This window comes from Solanum dulcamara, chromosome 5 (genome assembly GCF_947179165.1).
Source record: "Solanum dulcamara chromosome 5, daSolDulc1.2, whole genome shotgun sequence".
Lineage (NCBI taxonomy): Eukaryota > Viridiplantae > Streptophyta > Magnoliopsida > Solanales > Solanaceae > Solanum > Solanum dulcamara.
This window is the reverse complement of record NC_077241.1, coordinates 30,423,963-30,440,055: the sequence shown is the minus strand read 5'-3', so window position 1 is coordinate 30,440,055 and position 16,093 is coordinate 30,423,963. Positions and strand designations below refer to the sequence as shown.

At 38.3% G+C, this 16,093-nt stretch overlaps 1 protein-coding gene across 4 annotated transcripts in view; it reads left to right on the top strand.

Moving 5' to 3' along the window:
• The window catches only part of LOC129889116 (dnaJ homolog subfamily C GRV2-like), a 43,352-nt gene extending 27,823 nt beyond the window's left edge, over nt 1-15,529 (top strand). For all 4 annotated transcript variants that reach the window (XM_055964276.1, XM_055964275.1, XM_055964278.1 and 1 more), the window contains 2 exons: nt 4,845-4,913; nt 14,802-15,529. In XM_055964276.1, the coding sequence (XP_055820251.1) occupies nt 4,845-4,913; nt 14,802-15,008 (276 nt within the window). In that variant the 3' untranslated portion in view covers nt 15,009-15,529. The remainder of the gene's footprint in view (nt 1-4,844; nt 4,914-14,801) is intronic.
• The last annotated feature ends 564 nt before the right edge of the window (nt 15,530-16,093 follow it).

Genomic DNA, 16,093 nt, shown 5'->3' with positions numbered 1-16,093 from the left:
CTGCCGCGTGAAGCTGATGGGGAAGTGAGGCTTGGTACCCAGGCCATTCAAGAGAAAAGAAGCTTCAAGTACCTTGGGTCTATTATACAGGAAGATGGGGATATCGACGACGATGTTTCATACCGTATCGGTGCAGGGTGGATGAAATGGAGGCTCGCCTCCGGAGTGCTGTGTGACAAGAAAGTGCCACCAAAACTCAAAGGCAAGTTCTACAAAGTGGTGGTTAGACCGACTCTATTGTACGGGGTGGAGTGTTGGCCAATCAAGAAACTTCATGTTCAGAAGATGAAAGTCGCGAAAATGCGAATGTTGCGGTGGATGTGTGGGCACACTAAGATGGATAAAATTAGGAATGAAGATATCCGAGAGAAGGTGGGAGTGGCATCGGTGGAGGACAAGATGCGGGAAGCGAGACTGAGATGGTTTGGGCATGTGAAGAGGAGAGACATAGATGCTCCAGTGCGGAGGTGTGAGAGGTTGGCTATGGACGATTTCAGGAGGGGCAAAGGGAGGCCGAAGAAGTATTGGGAAGAGTTGATTAGACATAATACGACACAGTTGCAGCTCACCGAGGACATGACCTTAGATAGGAGGTTGTGGAGGACTCAGACTAAGATAGTGGGCTAGGTGGCCTATCTTTTCTCCGTAGTAGTCGTAGTCGCGCTCATTTGTTTATTAACATATGATTTTTGCATGGAATTACTGCTTATATTAGTTGGCCCAGTTTACTTTGGGTATCCTATTTTATCTATAGTAGTTAATGCTCCTTTATCCCCGATCTTTCCTACCCTGACTTTATCGCTCTCATTATTCATATTTTTATATTGTTTGCTATATGCCTGGCTCTACTGACCTATGTCTTGTTTTTCTTGTTTCTCCTCCCTTGTTCTTCTCTCTTAAGCCGAGGGTCTTTCGGAAACAGTCGCCCTACCTTTTAAGGTGGGGGTTAGGTCTGTGTACACTCTACCCTCCCCAGCCCCCACATGGTGGGACTATACTGGGTTTGTTGTTGTTTGTTGTTGTAGTCTACTTTTTCTTGTTTTAAGTATCTGGGAGTATTTCCTGTGTCATCTTATAACAGGCAATTTCCTGTCCTTTAAGATTCTGTCCCTTTTGGTTCATGCTTTGTAAACCTGTAAAAGTCAATTGATGATATGATCACTGTGGAATGAAATTCTTAGTTGGTTTTCCTAAATAAAGTTCTTGCATTTGAGGGTGATATCTCCCTTCTGAATATTGTAAATTTCTTTGTGGTGATGATATTCTATTTTGTAGCAGTGCTAGTTATCATTTTTTGGTTATGATCTGATTTGTGCTTATGAGTTTGATCAAATGTTGGTAGGTTTTTATATATTTTGCCTGATATGTCCACAAATAAAGTTTGACTCAATTTGAGTAACGCTCAAAAATCGGCTTGTTTGTTTAATAAGCAAAATTGTGCTGATTTCACAACTTTCAAGCTTGATTATCAATAATGGGCTTAGCTCCGAAAAACTTGGCATGGCTCGTATATAGGACATTTAACTTGGGCTAATTACTTTGTGAAAATAAGTTATTTGTTTGATTTAGTGTTTTATGCATCATTTTTACTTTGTAGGCATTTCCATTTGCATGTAATGTGTGTTGTTTGTATAAAAATATTGATTCATCTACGTGTAACCCAAATCAAGCCTAGCTTGATATTAGTTAATTTCTCAATGAGCTCAAGCTCGACCTCATAGACACGTGACTTAGCAGAGTTCACACTTTAACTTGAGCTTGTTTAATGAGGCAAGTTTGAACCAACAAAGCTCAGTTAGAGCTGCTTGTATACAACTCTAAAGCATGATTAGATTTTTTACGTCAATACACCCTTTTTGAAAGCCTTTCTTAGGACTTTAAACTTTTACTATTGCAGCGTTTTTGAGAGCGTGAAGCGACAAGGCCCCTCTTTGCTTAAAGCATGAAACGAAGAATTGCTTCCTCGAAGTGCAGTGCAATTTTTCTTTAAAAAAAACAATTTGCCCAGAGACAATACATGTAAGCAAATGTTCAATTTAAAAACTAAAAGATAGACAACACAAAATTCTCCATAGGACAATTAAAATCAAAACAACAAAACAACAACATACCCAGTGAAATCCCACAAGTGGGGTCTGGGGAGGGTAAGATGTACGCAGACCTTACCACTGCCTCATGGAGATAGAGAGGTTGTTTCCGAAAGACCCTCGCGCAATTAAAATCAAATCTAAAACATAAATAGATCAACATTCTTCTACAAGTTTGTCAAAATATCTAATTCCATCATCATCATTATATTTCTCCTCTTTTTTTTCATCAATTGAGGATAAACTCATAACTACTGCTTTTCTCCTCCTATGTGAGCTTTAACTTGAAGTACTCCCTCTATAACCATAAACGCTCTCCCCAACTCCACGTGCCTCCGCAACATCACCCCTAGTGAAATTAGAATCCACATCAAATATTTCTTCATCTTGATGATTTTTCAGGGACTCCAATTAGCCATTCATTAGCCTCACCAATATAATCCAACCAAATTGGATCAATTACATTGCGAGCATTGTTACGGCACCTCAATATTCTATTGTAATAAATGAACACTTGATCATTGGGGCTCTTTAGGGCAAGTCTATTCCTCTTCTTGGTACTACAATTAAGTTGTGGCAAGTAATTAGCAGGAGTTAGAACAATTTCGATAGAATTTAGTTATCAATATACTAAATACAATTGTGATAGAATTTAGTTATCAATATACTAAATCTTTCTTCTTACATGTTCAAACACACTCCAATTCGCTCACATCCCTGATCAGCTACAGGGTAGATATCAAACTGCGACGGCAAATTTTTGTAACTCTGGAGTGGAGGAACCATAATCCTTCAACCATTCAACTGTAGAAGTAGAAGTGTAGAAAAAATATTCAAAAGTCAATAAGTAAAAAAAAATAACTTAAAAGTTAGAGCTATAAAGAAACATAGAAGCACTTTCCCACCTGGTGACCTCATCTTTCTGTCTAATAGCCATTGGACGCCCAAAAAGGCCCTTAGCATTCTTGTAAGTACTAAATTTGATTCGTTATTTTATCTTACTCAGAAGCACTAGGGATCAACTTCTCAATACAATCATATAATTTCTTCCACACTTCTTCGTCTAATAAATCCCTCACTTTGTTATCATAAAACAGTTCCTGGTTTAGCACCTAAGGGTGTGGCCTAGGGGTCAATGAGGTGGGTTGAGCACCATGAGGTCTTAGGTTCAAATCCTGCCTTAGACAAAAGCACTAGGTGATTTTTCCCATATGTCTTGATGGATAGAGCTACTTGGTACCTATTGCTAGTGGGAGGTGGCAGGTATCCCGTGGAATTAGTCGAGGTGCGTGCAAGCCTGACGGACATCAAGTCTATAAAATTATAGTTCCTGTTTTAAAACATTCCTTGCTACTTGCAAAGTTGGTGAAGTTGATCAGACCACCTCTTTATATTTCAGCTCGTCCACAATTCTTTTTTTTTTTTTTGGGTCTCTTCCCCTTCTTTAGCTATAAGTACCTCTAACTTCATGATAAATTGGGGGGGGGGGGGCTTCATTCTTGGACCAAACTGGCCTACAGCCTCAATGAAGGCTCCAAAAGTGTTGGTTTGATAGACACAATTGAAGGGGGGGCCTGAATCATACACTCCATCTTATAAAAGTTGTCACTGCACAATCCTTTCAATCTCCTTGGCAACATTTTGGGGATTACCACTTTTCCCTGCCCCATATCCTGGATTTTGTGGACAATAACAATCTATAGGATTTTTAGTCTTACTGGTAGATCCACAACTTGAAGACATTTTTGGCCCCCTTTTTCATTTATTAGGAAGCATCAACTTATTAGCTTCACCATCCTCGTCATCAATATTGTGCACTTGTTGATGTTGCATTTGAGTTTTTAACTCAATATGTCTATCCATGAACTCTTTCAAGTCTTCCTTCCCATGTGGCAGGCATTTTGGACAAGCTGTGACGTTGGGATTACTACCAATGACATGAATTTATTGATCATAAGTTCCCCCTTTTGAAATCTTGTTACAAAAAAGACATCTAACTGAGATCTTCTCGGTCTCACTCACTTCATGTACATATGTCCAACTTGGGTCTTTCTTTTGATCTTGTGATGCAATTTACAATCTGTGAAGAGCAAAAGAATTAAAGTTTTCAGCTATTTTAATTGAAAAAAATCCACTGAACATCGACTTTATGAAAGAAATAAAATGCAGCTATATCAATTGCAGTCTGTTAAAACTTAGGAGCAACAAAAGATTAAAACAAAGACGAAGAAGAAGAAAAAGAAAAAAAATAACAAGAGAAGAATAAAAAGAATACCTCAGCAGCTTGAGGATTCTTTTGTTGAGAAAAAAAGCAGCAGCAGCTTGAGGAGTTTTTAGCAGAAAAACAACAAGAAGAAGTGGCTGAAGAAAAAATGGTGCAGCAGCATTTACAGATTAGACAGGTTCACCCTCTGTAAATGTTGCTGGTTCGAATAAATGCTGCTGTACCATTTTCAGATTGGGCAGGGTTGCTGCACTTCTTGAAGTGAGATCTTGTCGCCTCGTATTGCTTCTCATGTTAAGCGATTAAGCTAGATCTTCCTATAACCCTGCTCTATTGCATATGGACTTGTTGACTGCACATTATTGGAGAACTTTATCTTTGTGTGATTGTGCACTTGCAATTGAACTGTTGTTTCTCTGAAGTATCTTATTGCTGTAAAGACATGTTCAACCATCCCTGCTCTTTGCATGTCTTTTGCCAGTTGTATATTTCTTGATATCCATTACTAACTACTGTTAAAAATACTTATCCAGGTTTTGCATGCTTTTGCCGCAGAAGGGGCCCATTGTACTAAAGTTCGTGAGATACTAAATGCTTCCGATGTAAGTCCAAACACAAACAGTTTGTGCTTGTCATTCCAGTTTGTTATTGTTCACAACTTTTTCAAAATTCTGAAGCTTTCCCCCATGTACTGAACTCAATTCTTCAGCTCTGGATGTTACGTCTGGACTTGTTAAAGAAAGAATGAATTTATCTAGAATTAGAGAAAAGGAACATAAGTTGACTTGCTGGTATAAGGTGAATTTAGAATCGTTTGGAACATGCTTGTGCAAACCTAATAAATCTTTGACTCACAGTCTTGAAAGTATTTTAGCGAGTCTGGTATGGAGGTTTACCAAGTTATTTATGTAGAGAAAAATGAAGGGAATGCTGAGAAAGGAGAGAAACTGAAAGAGAATACTACTTGATTATTCCCTCAAGCTATTGGGTTAAATAGCTAAGTTGACATGTTCTAAGAATGGAAAGAGGATAAAAAAAACATAATTACAGGAAGTAATTGTTCCTATACTACAATAACAAGATTCTAACACTCACTCTCAAGTTGGTGCATACAAATCACATGTGATAAGTTTGTTACATATATAACTTGTTTTTGTAACCGCCAAATGGCTTGTGAATATATATGCAAATTGTTCATTTGAACCTAATGAACTTTTGACAATGTCTCGTGAACTTTTGACGATCAATTTCCATGTGTTTTGGTCCTGTTAATTCCCACATCGGTGGGATGAGGGAATCTTGGACTCTTCATATGGCTTGAGCAATTCTCCTCCCTTTGAACTAGCCTTTGGCGTTGAGTTAGGCTCAAGATCCATATCTTTACAGGTCCTCTAAAGAAACACTGAATTTGATGCAATGTGAAATGCATCTTGATTATCAAGCACAAGTTCCATTTGGCTGATTTTTCCAAGTTTCAATTTTTTCGAAGTTTGATCCATATGAGTTCATATGTAGCTATTGCCATACCCTGATATTCTACCCCTGCACTAGATCTTGCAACTACATTTTGTTTCTTTTCCAAACACCATACTTTCCCAACTATAATGCAGTATCCAGAGGTAAACAGTCAGTCTGAGGGTGACACTGCCCAATTTGTATCAGTATATGTAAGCAACAGTTTGCTCATGTTCTTGATTTTTATAAAGTAGTCCTCTTCCTCACTGTTGAAAGCATCTTCAACTTTCCTTAGTGTTTTATAGGGTCCAATTCATTTGTACTCAAGTCTTTTCCATACCTCACTACCCCTCCACCCCCCTCATCAGGATATTTTTTCTACTAAACCAAACTACTACACAATGTCGTACACCAAATTGCTTAAGCCGCTTCTAAATTAGGCACACATGTCCCAAAGCTTTGTGCATGAACTCATATATGACTTGTTATAGTAATTGATTTACTATTCTCGATTCTTTGTGAGAATCATTTGCTAAATGTGGATTTCTTCCCATGTTTGAGGGTCCAACACTATACTCCATACAACAATGTCGGTCTAACTACTTATGTATAGAACTTGCCTTTAAGTTTTGGTGGTACCTTCCTATCACACAAGACTCTGGAAGCGAGCCTCCATTTCATCCACCTACACCAATACGATGTGTAACAGCCTTGTCAATCTCTCGGTTACCTTGGATAATAGACTTGAAACTTCCTCTCTTTTAAATGGCTTGGGTATCGAGCCTCACTTCCACTCAAGCCTCCTATGTCATATCACTAAACTTGCACTCCAAGTATTCTGCCTTGGTGCCGCTCAACCTGAACCCTTTAGACTCTAGGGTTTGCCTCCAAACTCCAGCATAGCGTTGACTCCTACTTCGAGTCTCGTCGATCAAGACTATGTCATCTACAAATAGCATACATCATGGCACCTCATGCATATGTTGTGTCATGTCAATTCATCCATCACTAAGGCAAACAAAAACGGGCTTAGAGCTGATCTTTGGTGCAACCCTATCACTAATGGGAAGTGTTTTGAGTTTTCTCCCGCTGTCCTTACTCGGGTTTTGGCCCATCGTACATGTCCTTAATCGCCCTATGTATACCACATGGGCATCTCTTGCCTCCAAGCATTCCATAAAAGCCTCCTTCGAGACTTAGACATAAGCCTTCTCTAGGTTGATGAACACCATGTGTAAGTCCCTCTTCTTCTCCCTATACTGTTTCATCAGTCTCCTTACAAGATGAATGGGTAGTTGAATGCCCTGGAATGAACCCAAACTTGTTTTGAAAATAGACACGTCCTTTCTCACCCTCATCTCTGTCATAATATAGCACCTAGGCCTAGCTCAACCCCAAAAGCTAGCTTATGAGGAAACGATTGCCCAAGTCCATATAAGCGGACCACTAGTCCATTCTCCAATCAATGTGGGATTCTTTACCCACTCTTACACCCCCAGGCCCAATTGGAGCGTGAACCAAGAGAGGGTATGAACCCGGCTCTGATACCATATAAAGTTAGGTCTTGGGCCTAACTTATACCCCAAAAGTTAGCTCATAAGGGGAGGATTGTCCAAGTCCATATAAGTAGACAGTCAGTCCATTTCCCAACCAATGTGGCTCTTTTTACCTACTCTAACACCACCCTTCACGCCCAGGCCCAACGGAAGCATGGAACGAAATCCCAAACGGCGATGAAGCTGACTCTGATATCATATTATAATATGGCATTTAGGCTTAACTCGATGCCCCAGTGCGGAGGTGTGAGAGGTTAGTCATGGATGGATTCAAAAGAGGTAGGGGTAGGCCGAAGAAATATTAGGGAGAGGTGATTAGACAGGACATGGCGTAGTTACAACTTACCGAGGACATGACCTAGATAGGAAAGTGTGGAGCACCCACATTAGGGTAGAAGGCTAATTCATAGTCTCGTTATTCTTCCTTATTAGTAGGCGTATTAGCGCACTATAATTCCCTGTGGTCTGATGTCTGTTATTATTTATTACTTTCATTACTTTCTGTATTTTGATTGCTCTATTTTATCTGGGTTGCTTTCATTACTTGTTTTTCCATATCGCTTTGAACTTCTTATTCTTATCTGACTTCTTTTTGATTTTACTGAGCCGAGGGTTTTTCGGAAACAGCCGTCCTACCTTAGTATGAGTCAGGTCTGCGTACACTTTACCCTCCCCAGACCCCACGTTGTGGGATTTCACTGGGTCGTTGTTGTTGCTGTTGTTATTTAGGTTTAACTCAACCCTAAAAGCTAGCTTATGAGAGGAGGATTGCCCAAGTCCATATAAGCAGACCATCAGCCTATTCCCCAACCAATGTGAGACTTTTTACTCACTCTAACAATCTCCATTACCTTTTTTTTAATCTTCACCACCCTCTTCCAAACCTTCATGGTTCAGCAACTTAATACCCCTATAATTGTTGCAATTCTGGATGTCGCCTATGTTCTTGTACAATGGGATCATCGTACTCCACCTTCATTCCTCAAGCATTTTTCTCTTTGTAAAAACAACATTAAATAACCTAGTCAACCATTCCACACCTGCCCTACTTCACTCTGCCAAAATTCTACTAGGATCTCATCTAGCACGGTCGCTTTTCCCCAATACACAACGTTGTCAAAGGCGCACTTTAAGCGCGTTTAAGCCCTGATGCGAGGCTCAAAACGTGTTTAGCGCTTCGCCTCGCTTTATGTGTGCTTTAGTGTGGTCATCAAGGTTTTGAGGCAAACTTTTCCTTACCAATGAGCCTCTTTTGAAGAATTGACACTAAACAATTGATATTTCACTTTATCATTCCTTTTTTTTCAATTTCTTTGGTCATATATTTGTCATTCATGTTATAATTATTGGTCTTGGACTAAACATATATATTTGATTCTTTTTCTCCCTTTGTGCCTTTTTTCATTAAAGCCCACACTATATTTGTGCTCTACGCTTAAAGCAATGAATATGTGGCCATATTAGGAGAGATAAGCTCAGAAATAAAGCTATTTGGGATAAGGCAGAAGTGGTTTTGATAGAGGATAAATACGGGAGGCAAGACTGAGATAGTTCAGGCATATAAAGAGGAAGTGCACGGATGCCCTGGTGCGGAGGTGTGAGAGGTTGGCCATGGATGGTTTCAAGAGAAGTAGAGCTAGACTAAAGAATTGGGGATAAGTAATCAGACAGGACATGATCTAGCTCCAGCTTTCCAAGGACATGACTTAGATTGGAAATTATAGAGGTCGTGGCTCATGGTAGAATGTTAGTGGGTAGTCGAGTGTTGTTTAGCTTATCCTGTCATACTAGTAGTGGTAGTAGTACTCTTGTAGTTTTTTTTATTTGATTATCGTTTCTTATTTTGTTGTAGTATTATTCTGTTACTATCTATTGTTTCTTGTACTTTCATTATTTCTTTTTCTGTAATTTAGGTTTTTTTGTTACTATTGTTTTTTCCTTGAGCCAAGGGTCTATTGGGAACAACCTCTCTACCTTGAGGTAGAGGTAAGGTATGCGTACACTCTACCCTCTCCAGACTCACTTTGTGGGACTACATTGGGTATGTTGTTGTTGTTGTAAGCTCCCTTACCCACATCAGGATTATTGAACCCTTCTCGAATTGTTTTCCTTGAGATTCATCAACACAGCCTGACTATCATTTCATAAAGATAACCCTGCAACATGTCCTCACCATATCTTCTAAATATTTTCTTAACTAATCTTGACATCTTCCTTAGGGATCATTTGGTTGGGAATAAGTTATCCTGGGATTAACCCCAAGATAAGTTATCCCACCATGTATATGGGATAATTAATCCCATCACTAAGGTATAAATGGTGGGATAAATAATCTCATGACTACCTAATACTTCCAACTTAAACATGCTTTATTTTATCCTGGGATTATTATTCCTTATACCTCACACCAAACGACTCCTTATAATATTGTCATCACATTCTCATTAAATACATCATTAATGTTTGTCTTCATATTCAACCCCAAAACTATTTCCTCATGGGCAACATGCACCTCATTCTGCATTCAACTTCATTCTGGAGTCTCAGTCATTACTATTTGACACTACGTGATTTTTCTATAAGGGTGGTGTCATTATCTAAGCCTTAGATTTCTGCGTCATTTCTTTCACATTCGATACGACGAAATTCAATAGGAATTGACTGTTACTTGAAGTCTAAGCTCAATCACATGTTCTAGAGTAGAAGGAATAGATAACTTCTTAAATGTTCGTGTAGCCTCCCAAATATAAATGTGCTCGACAACACACTGATAAGAGGGACTCTACTACACATAGTTCCATAGGCTCCCTAGGACATGTGAAACCTAGTGCTTTGATACCACTTTATCATGCCCCAAACCTTGGTGGGACGGATCAGCACCCGATGCCTTAACTTTGACCAAGCAAACCGACATTAAGTAACTTATGAAAATGATTCATGCATGAGTGAAATCAATTCAAGGGATACATTTCTAATACAAGGCATTTTACTTTTGAAATCTCGTTATACCATAGTCCATAGATGTTGAAAGTAATAATATATTCTTGCAAAATGAGACATCGATGAAAACACCATGGCATACACTACCCAGTGTGTTTATGGAACATCTATGACAGTACATGAGGATCTATTGGAAATAACCTCTCTACCTCCCAATAAGATATGCGTTTACCCAATCCTTTTCAGACCCACTCGTGGAATTACGCTGGGTATGTCGTTGTTATGACTGTACATGAGAGAAATATCGGTGACAAGACCTCGACTATACCAAAAATAATTGCATATTCTAAATACATAAAAAGAATGCCTCAAGTTGTAATAGGGCTCACCAAAAGATTGGACGAGGGAGGAACGTAGAGGAATCTATGTTGCTCTGAGAATCAGTACCTGCATCATAAAAATGATGCAGCGCCACGACAAAAAGGGACGTGAGTACATGTGGAGTAGTATTTGCTTGTCATTCACATCGAATGGGACAAGACAGTAGAAGAAACATTACATGCAAAAAAATAATATGCCATTTAAAAATCATAAATAGATTCATTTCTAAAAAACATCATAACTTAAGGTTTGAGCATACATATAACTTTTTTGGTGGGTCTTAATTTTGTTACTGAAAACCACCATGTGTGTAACATGGAGTCTGAACTTGGCCCAATCTGCCAAGCCATCTTACCATATTGTCTGTATGGCTCGACATGTCATATTTTGCTAGCAATATGTGCAATACATAATTGATTAAAGGAATGTAATGAATTGCCCGAACCAACAGAACGATCCTTGTCCTACATCAGCATCCATAGTTTCTGGCATTTGACATTAGGACAAAACACCCTTTAAACTAACTATATATTAATTCCCATTTGACAACTTTGACCCTTTTCATAACCTATGAATGAAATCATTTCATTTGTCTCATTGGCCCATAATATACTTTTCAATTCGAAAGAATCTAGCATTGTCGGTAAAGAATGTCATAAAAATATGTTGAAATACTTTGGAAAACTCAATCGAATAAATCATGGACATTTGATGCATTGAAATGGTCATAATCATGATGTCAGGCAAAAAAACTCAATTCTTTACATTTAGGTAAAGTAATTCAATGTATAACATATGGCCTCTTATCAACCACAATTATACACCATTATTTGGAAAGCTATATAGATATGTAAACACATTTGGAAGGCGTGAAATTTATGTGATGGCAAACGACCCTATGGAAAAGAGTTTAGACAACATATCTCAATTTTGTTCGTTACTACAATGCCTAACCAACTCTACAACACAGTAAACCATTTGGGTCAATTTTAGGAAGAGAATCAATGTTTTGAGCAGTGTTATCAAAAGCAAGAAGCGCAAAGAAGATCTAAGGTTCGTTGGGGCTTTAAGTGCAAGTGCAAAATAAAGTGTGGGCTTTAATGAAAAAGGCGCCAAGGGAGAAAAAATACAAACATATATGTTTAGTCCAAGACTAACAATTTATAAGCGTGAATGACAAATATACTAATAAAGAAATTGAAAAATAATTACAATAAAGTGAAATATCAATTGGTCGTTTTGAGCCTCACTTCAGTGCTTAAGCGCGCCTTTGATAACACTAGTTTTGAGTCATTTATGTATTTCATCAAGCACCTAGTGTGCATCATTCCCCACCGCCCTCATCAATGGTGTTTCTTTCATCCAACTACCCTTCTATATGCCCATGATGACCCTAGAATCATGCTTAGGTACTTAACTTCTTCTTTAAACACATACATGTCCAATAATTAACTCCCAACCATATCCACTATTTAATCACTCCCCCAATGTCTACAACATTCATCAATTCAATCCAAGAACTTATGGTTTCCAATCACCATCACATAAGTCTCAACACGTAAATATTAATCATAATATTATTAATTAGTCATGTATGTGAGATTAGGGGTGTAGACTTACCTCTAGAAAGAAATCCTAGCCAAATCCTTCACTTGAGGAATTTTTTTAAAAAAACTATGGGTTCTAGCCATAGGAGGTGTTAATTCTAGTATTGGAATGATAGGTTTCAACACCAAAGTAATGAGGAATTCTTACCTTAAATGTGGGAGGAGTTGGAGGTGTAGAGAGAGGGGAGACAACCTTAATGACGTGGCCAAAACATATGCCCTTTGTCTCTCTTCACAACCGTAAAAATAGGGGCTAGGGGTCAACCGTGGGGGCAACCTATGGCTATGGTTAGGGCTTGTCCTTGGGCCCCAAATTCAACATGCTGGACTTGGTCACGGTGGGGGGCCCTTTGGGAACAATCAGGGGCATTTTGGAATGATTGGAACCGTTGGCCACGGTTGGCTCGGACTCAGTTGGCTGTTTTGTTACGTTCCCCTGAAATGATCATAACTCCTTATAGGAAGTTCCAAATGGAAAACGGTTGGAAACTAGACTCAAAGACCTTTAATTTGATAGGTAATTCACCACATAACACTTTATATTCTGGGAGGTATAAGCTTGTTTGAACTTGGACCTTGTATGAGGTCATTTGAAATATTAGTCTGTGGCATAGCTTCCAACCCAACATTGTGCTAGAGCTTTCCTTAGACCTTAAATCATTCCAACACACCTTCTTCACCTATTGTCATGACCATGTGATATGGTACTAGTCCGTAGCCTCCTTTTACATGCAAAAACATTACTTCTAGTTGTCGTTGCCGTACTTTAAAGTCTTAAATCGTTTCGTGCTTTTATCCGTTGTCCAAAGTACTTCCATGCCCATCCTAGTCCATTTAATTACTTTTTGACTTTAAAATCCTTGGGTGTTCCCACACTCCGGTTTTGGTCTGGATTTCGATATTTTCAAGCTTCGCATTTACAGGGTCTTACATTATCCCTCTCCTTGTTGAGCCGGAGATTGAGTCATGTGGAAATAGTGTGGGGAGCCAGTTTTTGGCTTATAATTTAGTGTTTAGCCCATGTTTTTACTGTTGACCAAAAATAATCAATTTTTTACTTGCAATGAATATTGAAGACCGTTTTGCCCTTTTCACAACAAAAATCCATCGTTCCTTATCTTTTTTTCCATCTATCCACCCCTCACACTACACACACACACACTCGTTTTCTTTGACACATTCTCTATATAAACACACCTAAGCAACCCAAATCCACTGATCATTTTCTCTAGCAAAACTCATCACTACTCCAGAACCATTTTTTCCATATTACCTTTTCCCCGTCTGGATTGCAAAAGACAGTTGCATTTTCATTCACACCTGCCCATCTGGGTTCGGGGCTACAGAGATAATGTCGAATTTGAAATAATATTGTCATAATTTATGGTAATTCGCATAATAATGAATATTGCAGTCCTGAAATTAGAATTCGAAGATTCAAAATTGTGTCCTGAAGGTCGAGGTGCGTGGACACCACGGTTATCAAAAATAATAATAATTGTGTCCTGAAGTTAGAATTTCACAGCTCAAAATTCAGGAAATAATGTCCTAAAGTTGAAATTCATGGCTCAAAATTTAGGACATGATGTCATGAAGTTCAAACTCATGGTTCAACATTCAAGACATTGTTTCTTGAAGTTTTAAATTCATGATTCAAAATTCAGGACAATATGTCCTGCAGTGCAAATTCCACAGTTCAAACTTAAGGATACTATAAAGAAGGTTAAGACATGAGATCAGTTGAGACCTTTGTAATCCTGGCAATCTACTCTTTTTCCTTTTGTAAAAGTATCCAACAGTTTGAACTGAGTATCCTAAGCCTAAGGTTGACATGTTACAGTCCAAACTTCAGGACAGTGTCCTAAAGTTAACTCGTGAAAATGCAAATTTTTTCCAGAAGTTAACTATGTTTCAGGACATTTGTGTCCTGAAGTTCATTTGTGACAATGCAAACCATATCCTGAAGTTTGCATGTGGTGGTGTAAATTTCAGAACTTTATTTCCTTCAACTTCTACTCAGGTATTATCCATATACCTTAGTCATTTGCTCATGAGTTCAACCACGTCCAAAAGTCTCTTATTTTATTTCTTTTTACTGATAATATAATACGAAGATTGTGTAAAAGGTTCTTGTATGTATATAATTGTTTGATATAAAGAAAAGAAATGCTCAAAGCAAAGAAGAAAAAATACAGAGTGAAGTCTTTTCTTTGGAGAATTTGAATCAGTTGAAGAAATAAATCATTTATCCTAGGTTTAGATATTTATTAGAAGCAGGTAGCTGAAGAAGAGAGTAAGAAGAAAAGCAGAGGTATTGTTTGGAGGGATAACTTTGTTCACATATAATTTACTAACAAAACGTTGAGCCATTTTGTAAATACTTCTTTAAAAACGGCTTAAATTTAAGCAGTGGTGTTAAAAATGGCTGTTTGTGCACTTCACCTGAGTTGTATGTAGTCCGGACCAACTATTTCTATTATAAGAAGTGTTAAGACATTGTTGTAAGTTGGATCTAATGAAGCCAAGTTTGTGATCAAACTTTAACATGCAGGTTTGGACTGCTTATAAAGATCAGAGACATGATCTATTCCTCCCTTCAAATGCCCAATCTGCAGCTGCAGGAGTTGCTGGTTTGGTTGAAAATTCTTCATCCAGATTGACGTATGCACTGACAGCTCCTCCAACGCAATCTGGTCTAGCAAAACCTCCTGTTGTGACAACAGCTGAATCAAATGGCAAGCAGGATCAAGGTTCATAAGATGAAAAGTTAGCCATGATACATACATCTGATGAAACGTTTCGGCCATAAAATTATGCTGCTCCTCTTGTTGTCACTTGACAGGCATGCATTGTCCTTCAATAAGTAGAAGGATTTATTATTACTTTTATCAAAAAAAACTTCATGATGTGATGCTCTCCCCCCCCCCCCCCCTTCTTTTTTTTTTCTGCATCCTGTGTACAGTTTCTTCCCATCCCTTCTTGCTTGCTCTTATTTTGGTGTTGTGGAATTCCAGAAGAGGTCAAATTAAAAGCAGCTGTACATGATTATACAATGTATAAGACTAGCAAACCATCCTGTAAATTTATAGTACTAGTAGAGTTCATTTTGGTGAGGCTTTGTAGTTCTCAATTGTTTTACTCCTGAGCTCATTCCCAGACCTTTTCAAGTTAAACATAAACATAAAATTTATGCCTTCCGCTGAGTTATCATGGTTGTAAATAACTCCAACTTTATATTTGAGTTTACACTTTTAGTGACATTATTGTGGTTCTGCGTTATTCTGTATTGATATCTTTGTGAAAAAACATCTAGTGGAGTCGGATGAATCCAAAATCCGTTGATTAACAACTCTACCTTGGATTGCAGGGTAAATTCTTGGTAATCTAAAAACCCAGACACATTATACTATGTTTATACTATGTTTGAATTTTAGTCTTTTCTTACATTTCTCCAAGAATAGGAGTATGGTAAAGTGTTTGTGTGTGCGATCTTCATCTATTCCCTTTTTTCACTGTAAATCAGGTCGAGACAACCTCAATTTGTTTTCCCAAAGCATAAAATCTTGACTGTTGTACCGTATGTTACCTTTGTTTCCCACTGGCAATGCTTTATGGATGAACTCACCATACTAAAGAGAGAATATTATTTGCTAGTGGTGACATTAGCAATGGCTAGCTAACATGGGAGATGATGAGAATACCGACTCACAAATCGTATTCCATAGACCATACTGCAAAGAAGCCAACCTCAGGAAGTTTGTCTGTGTGTTGTCATTTTATGCCTCCGTACTCAGCACTATACATTTGGCACTTCAAAAGCTTACTGATTGATGCCGGGTCTCT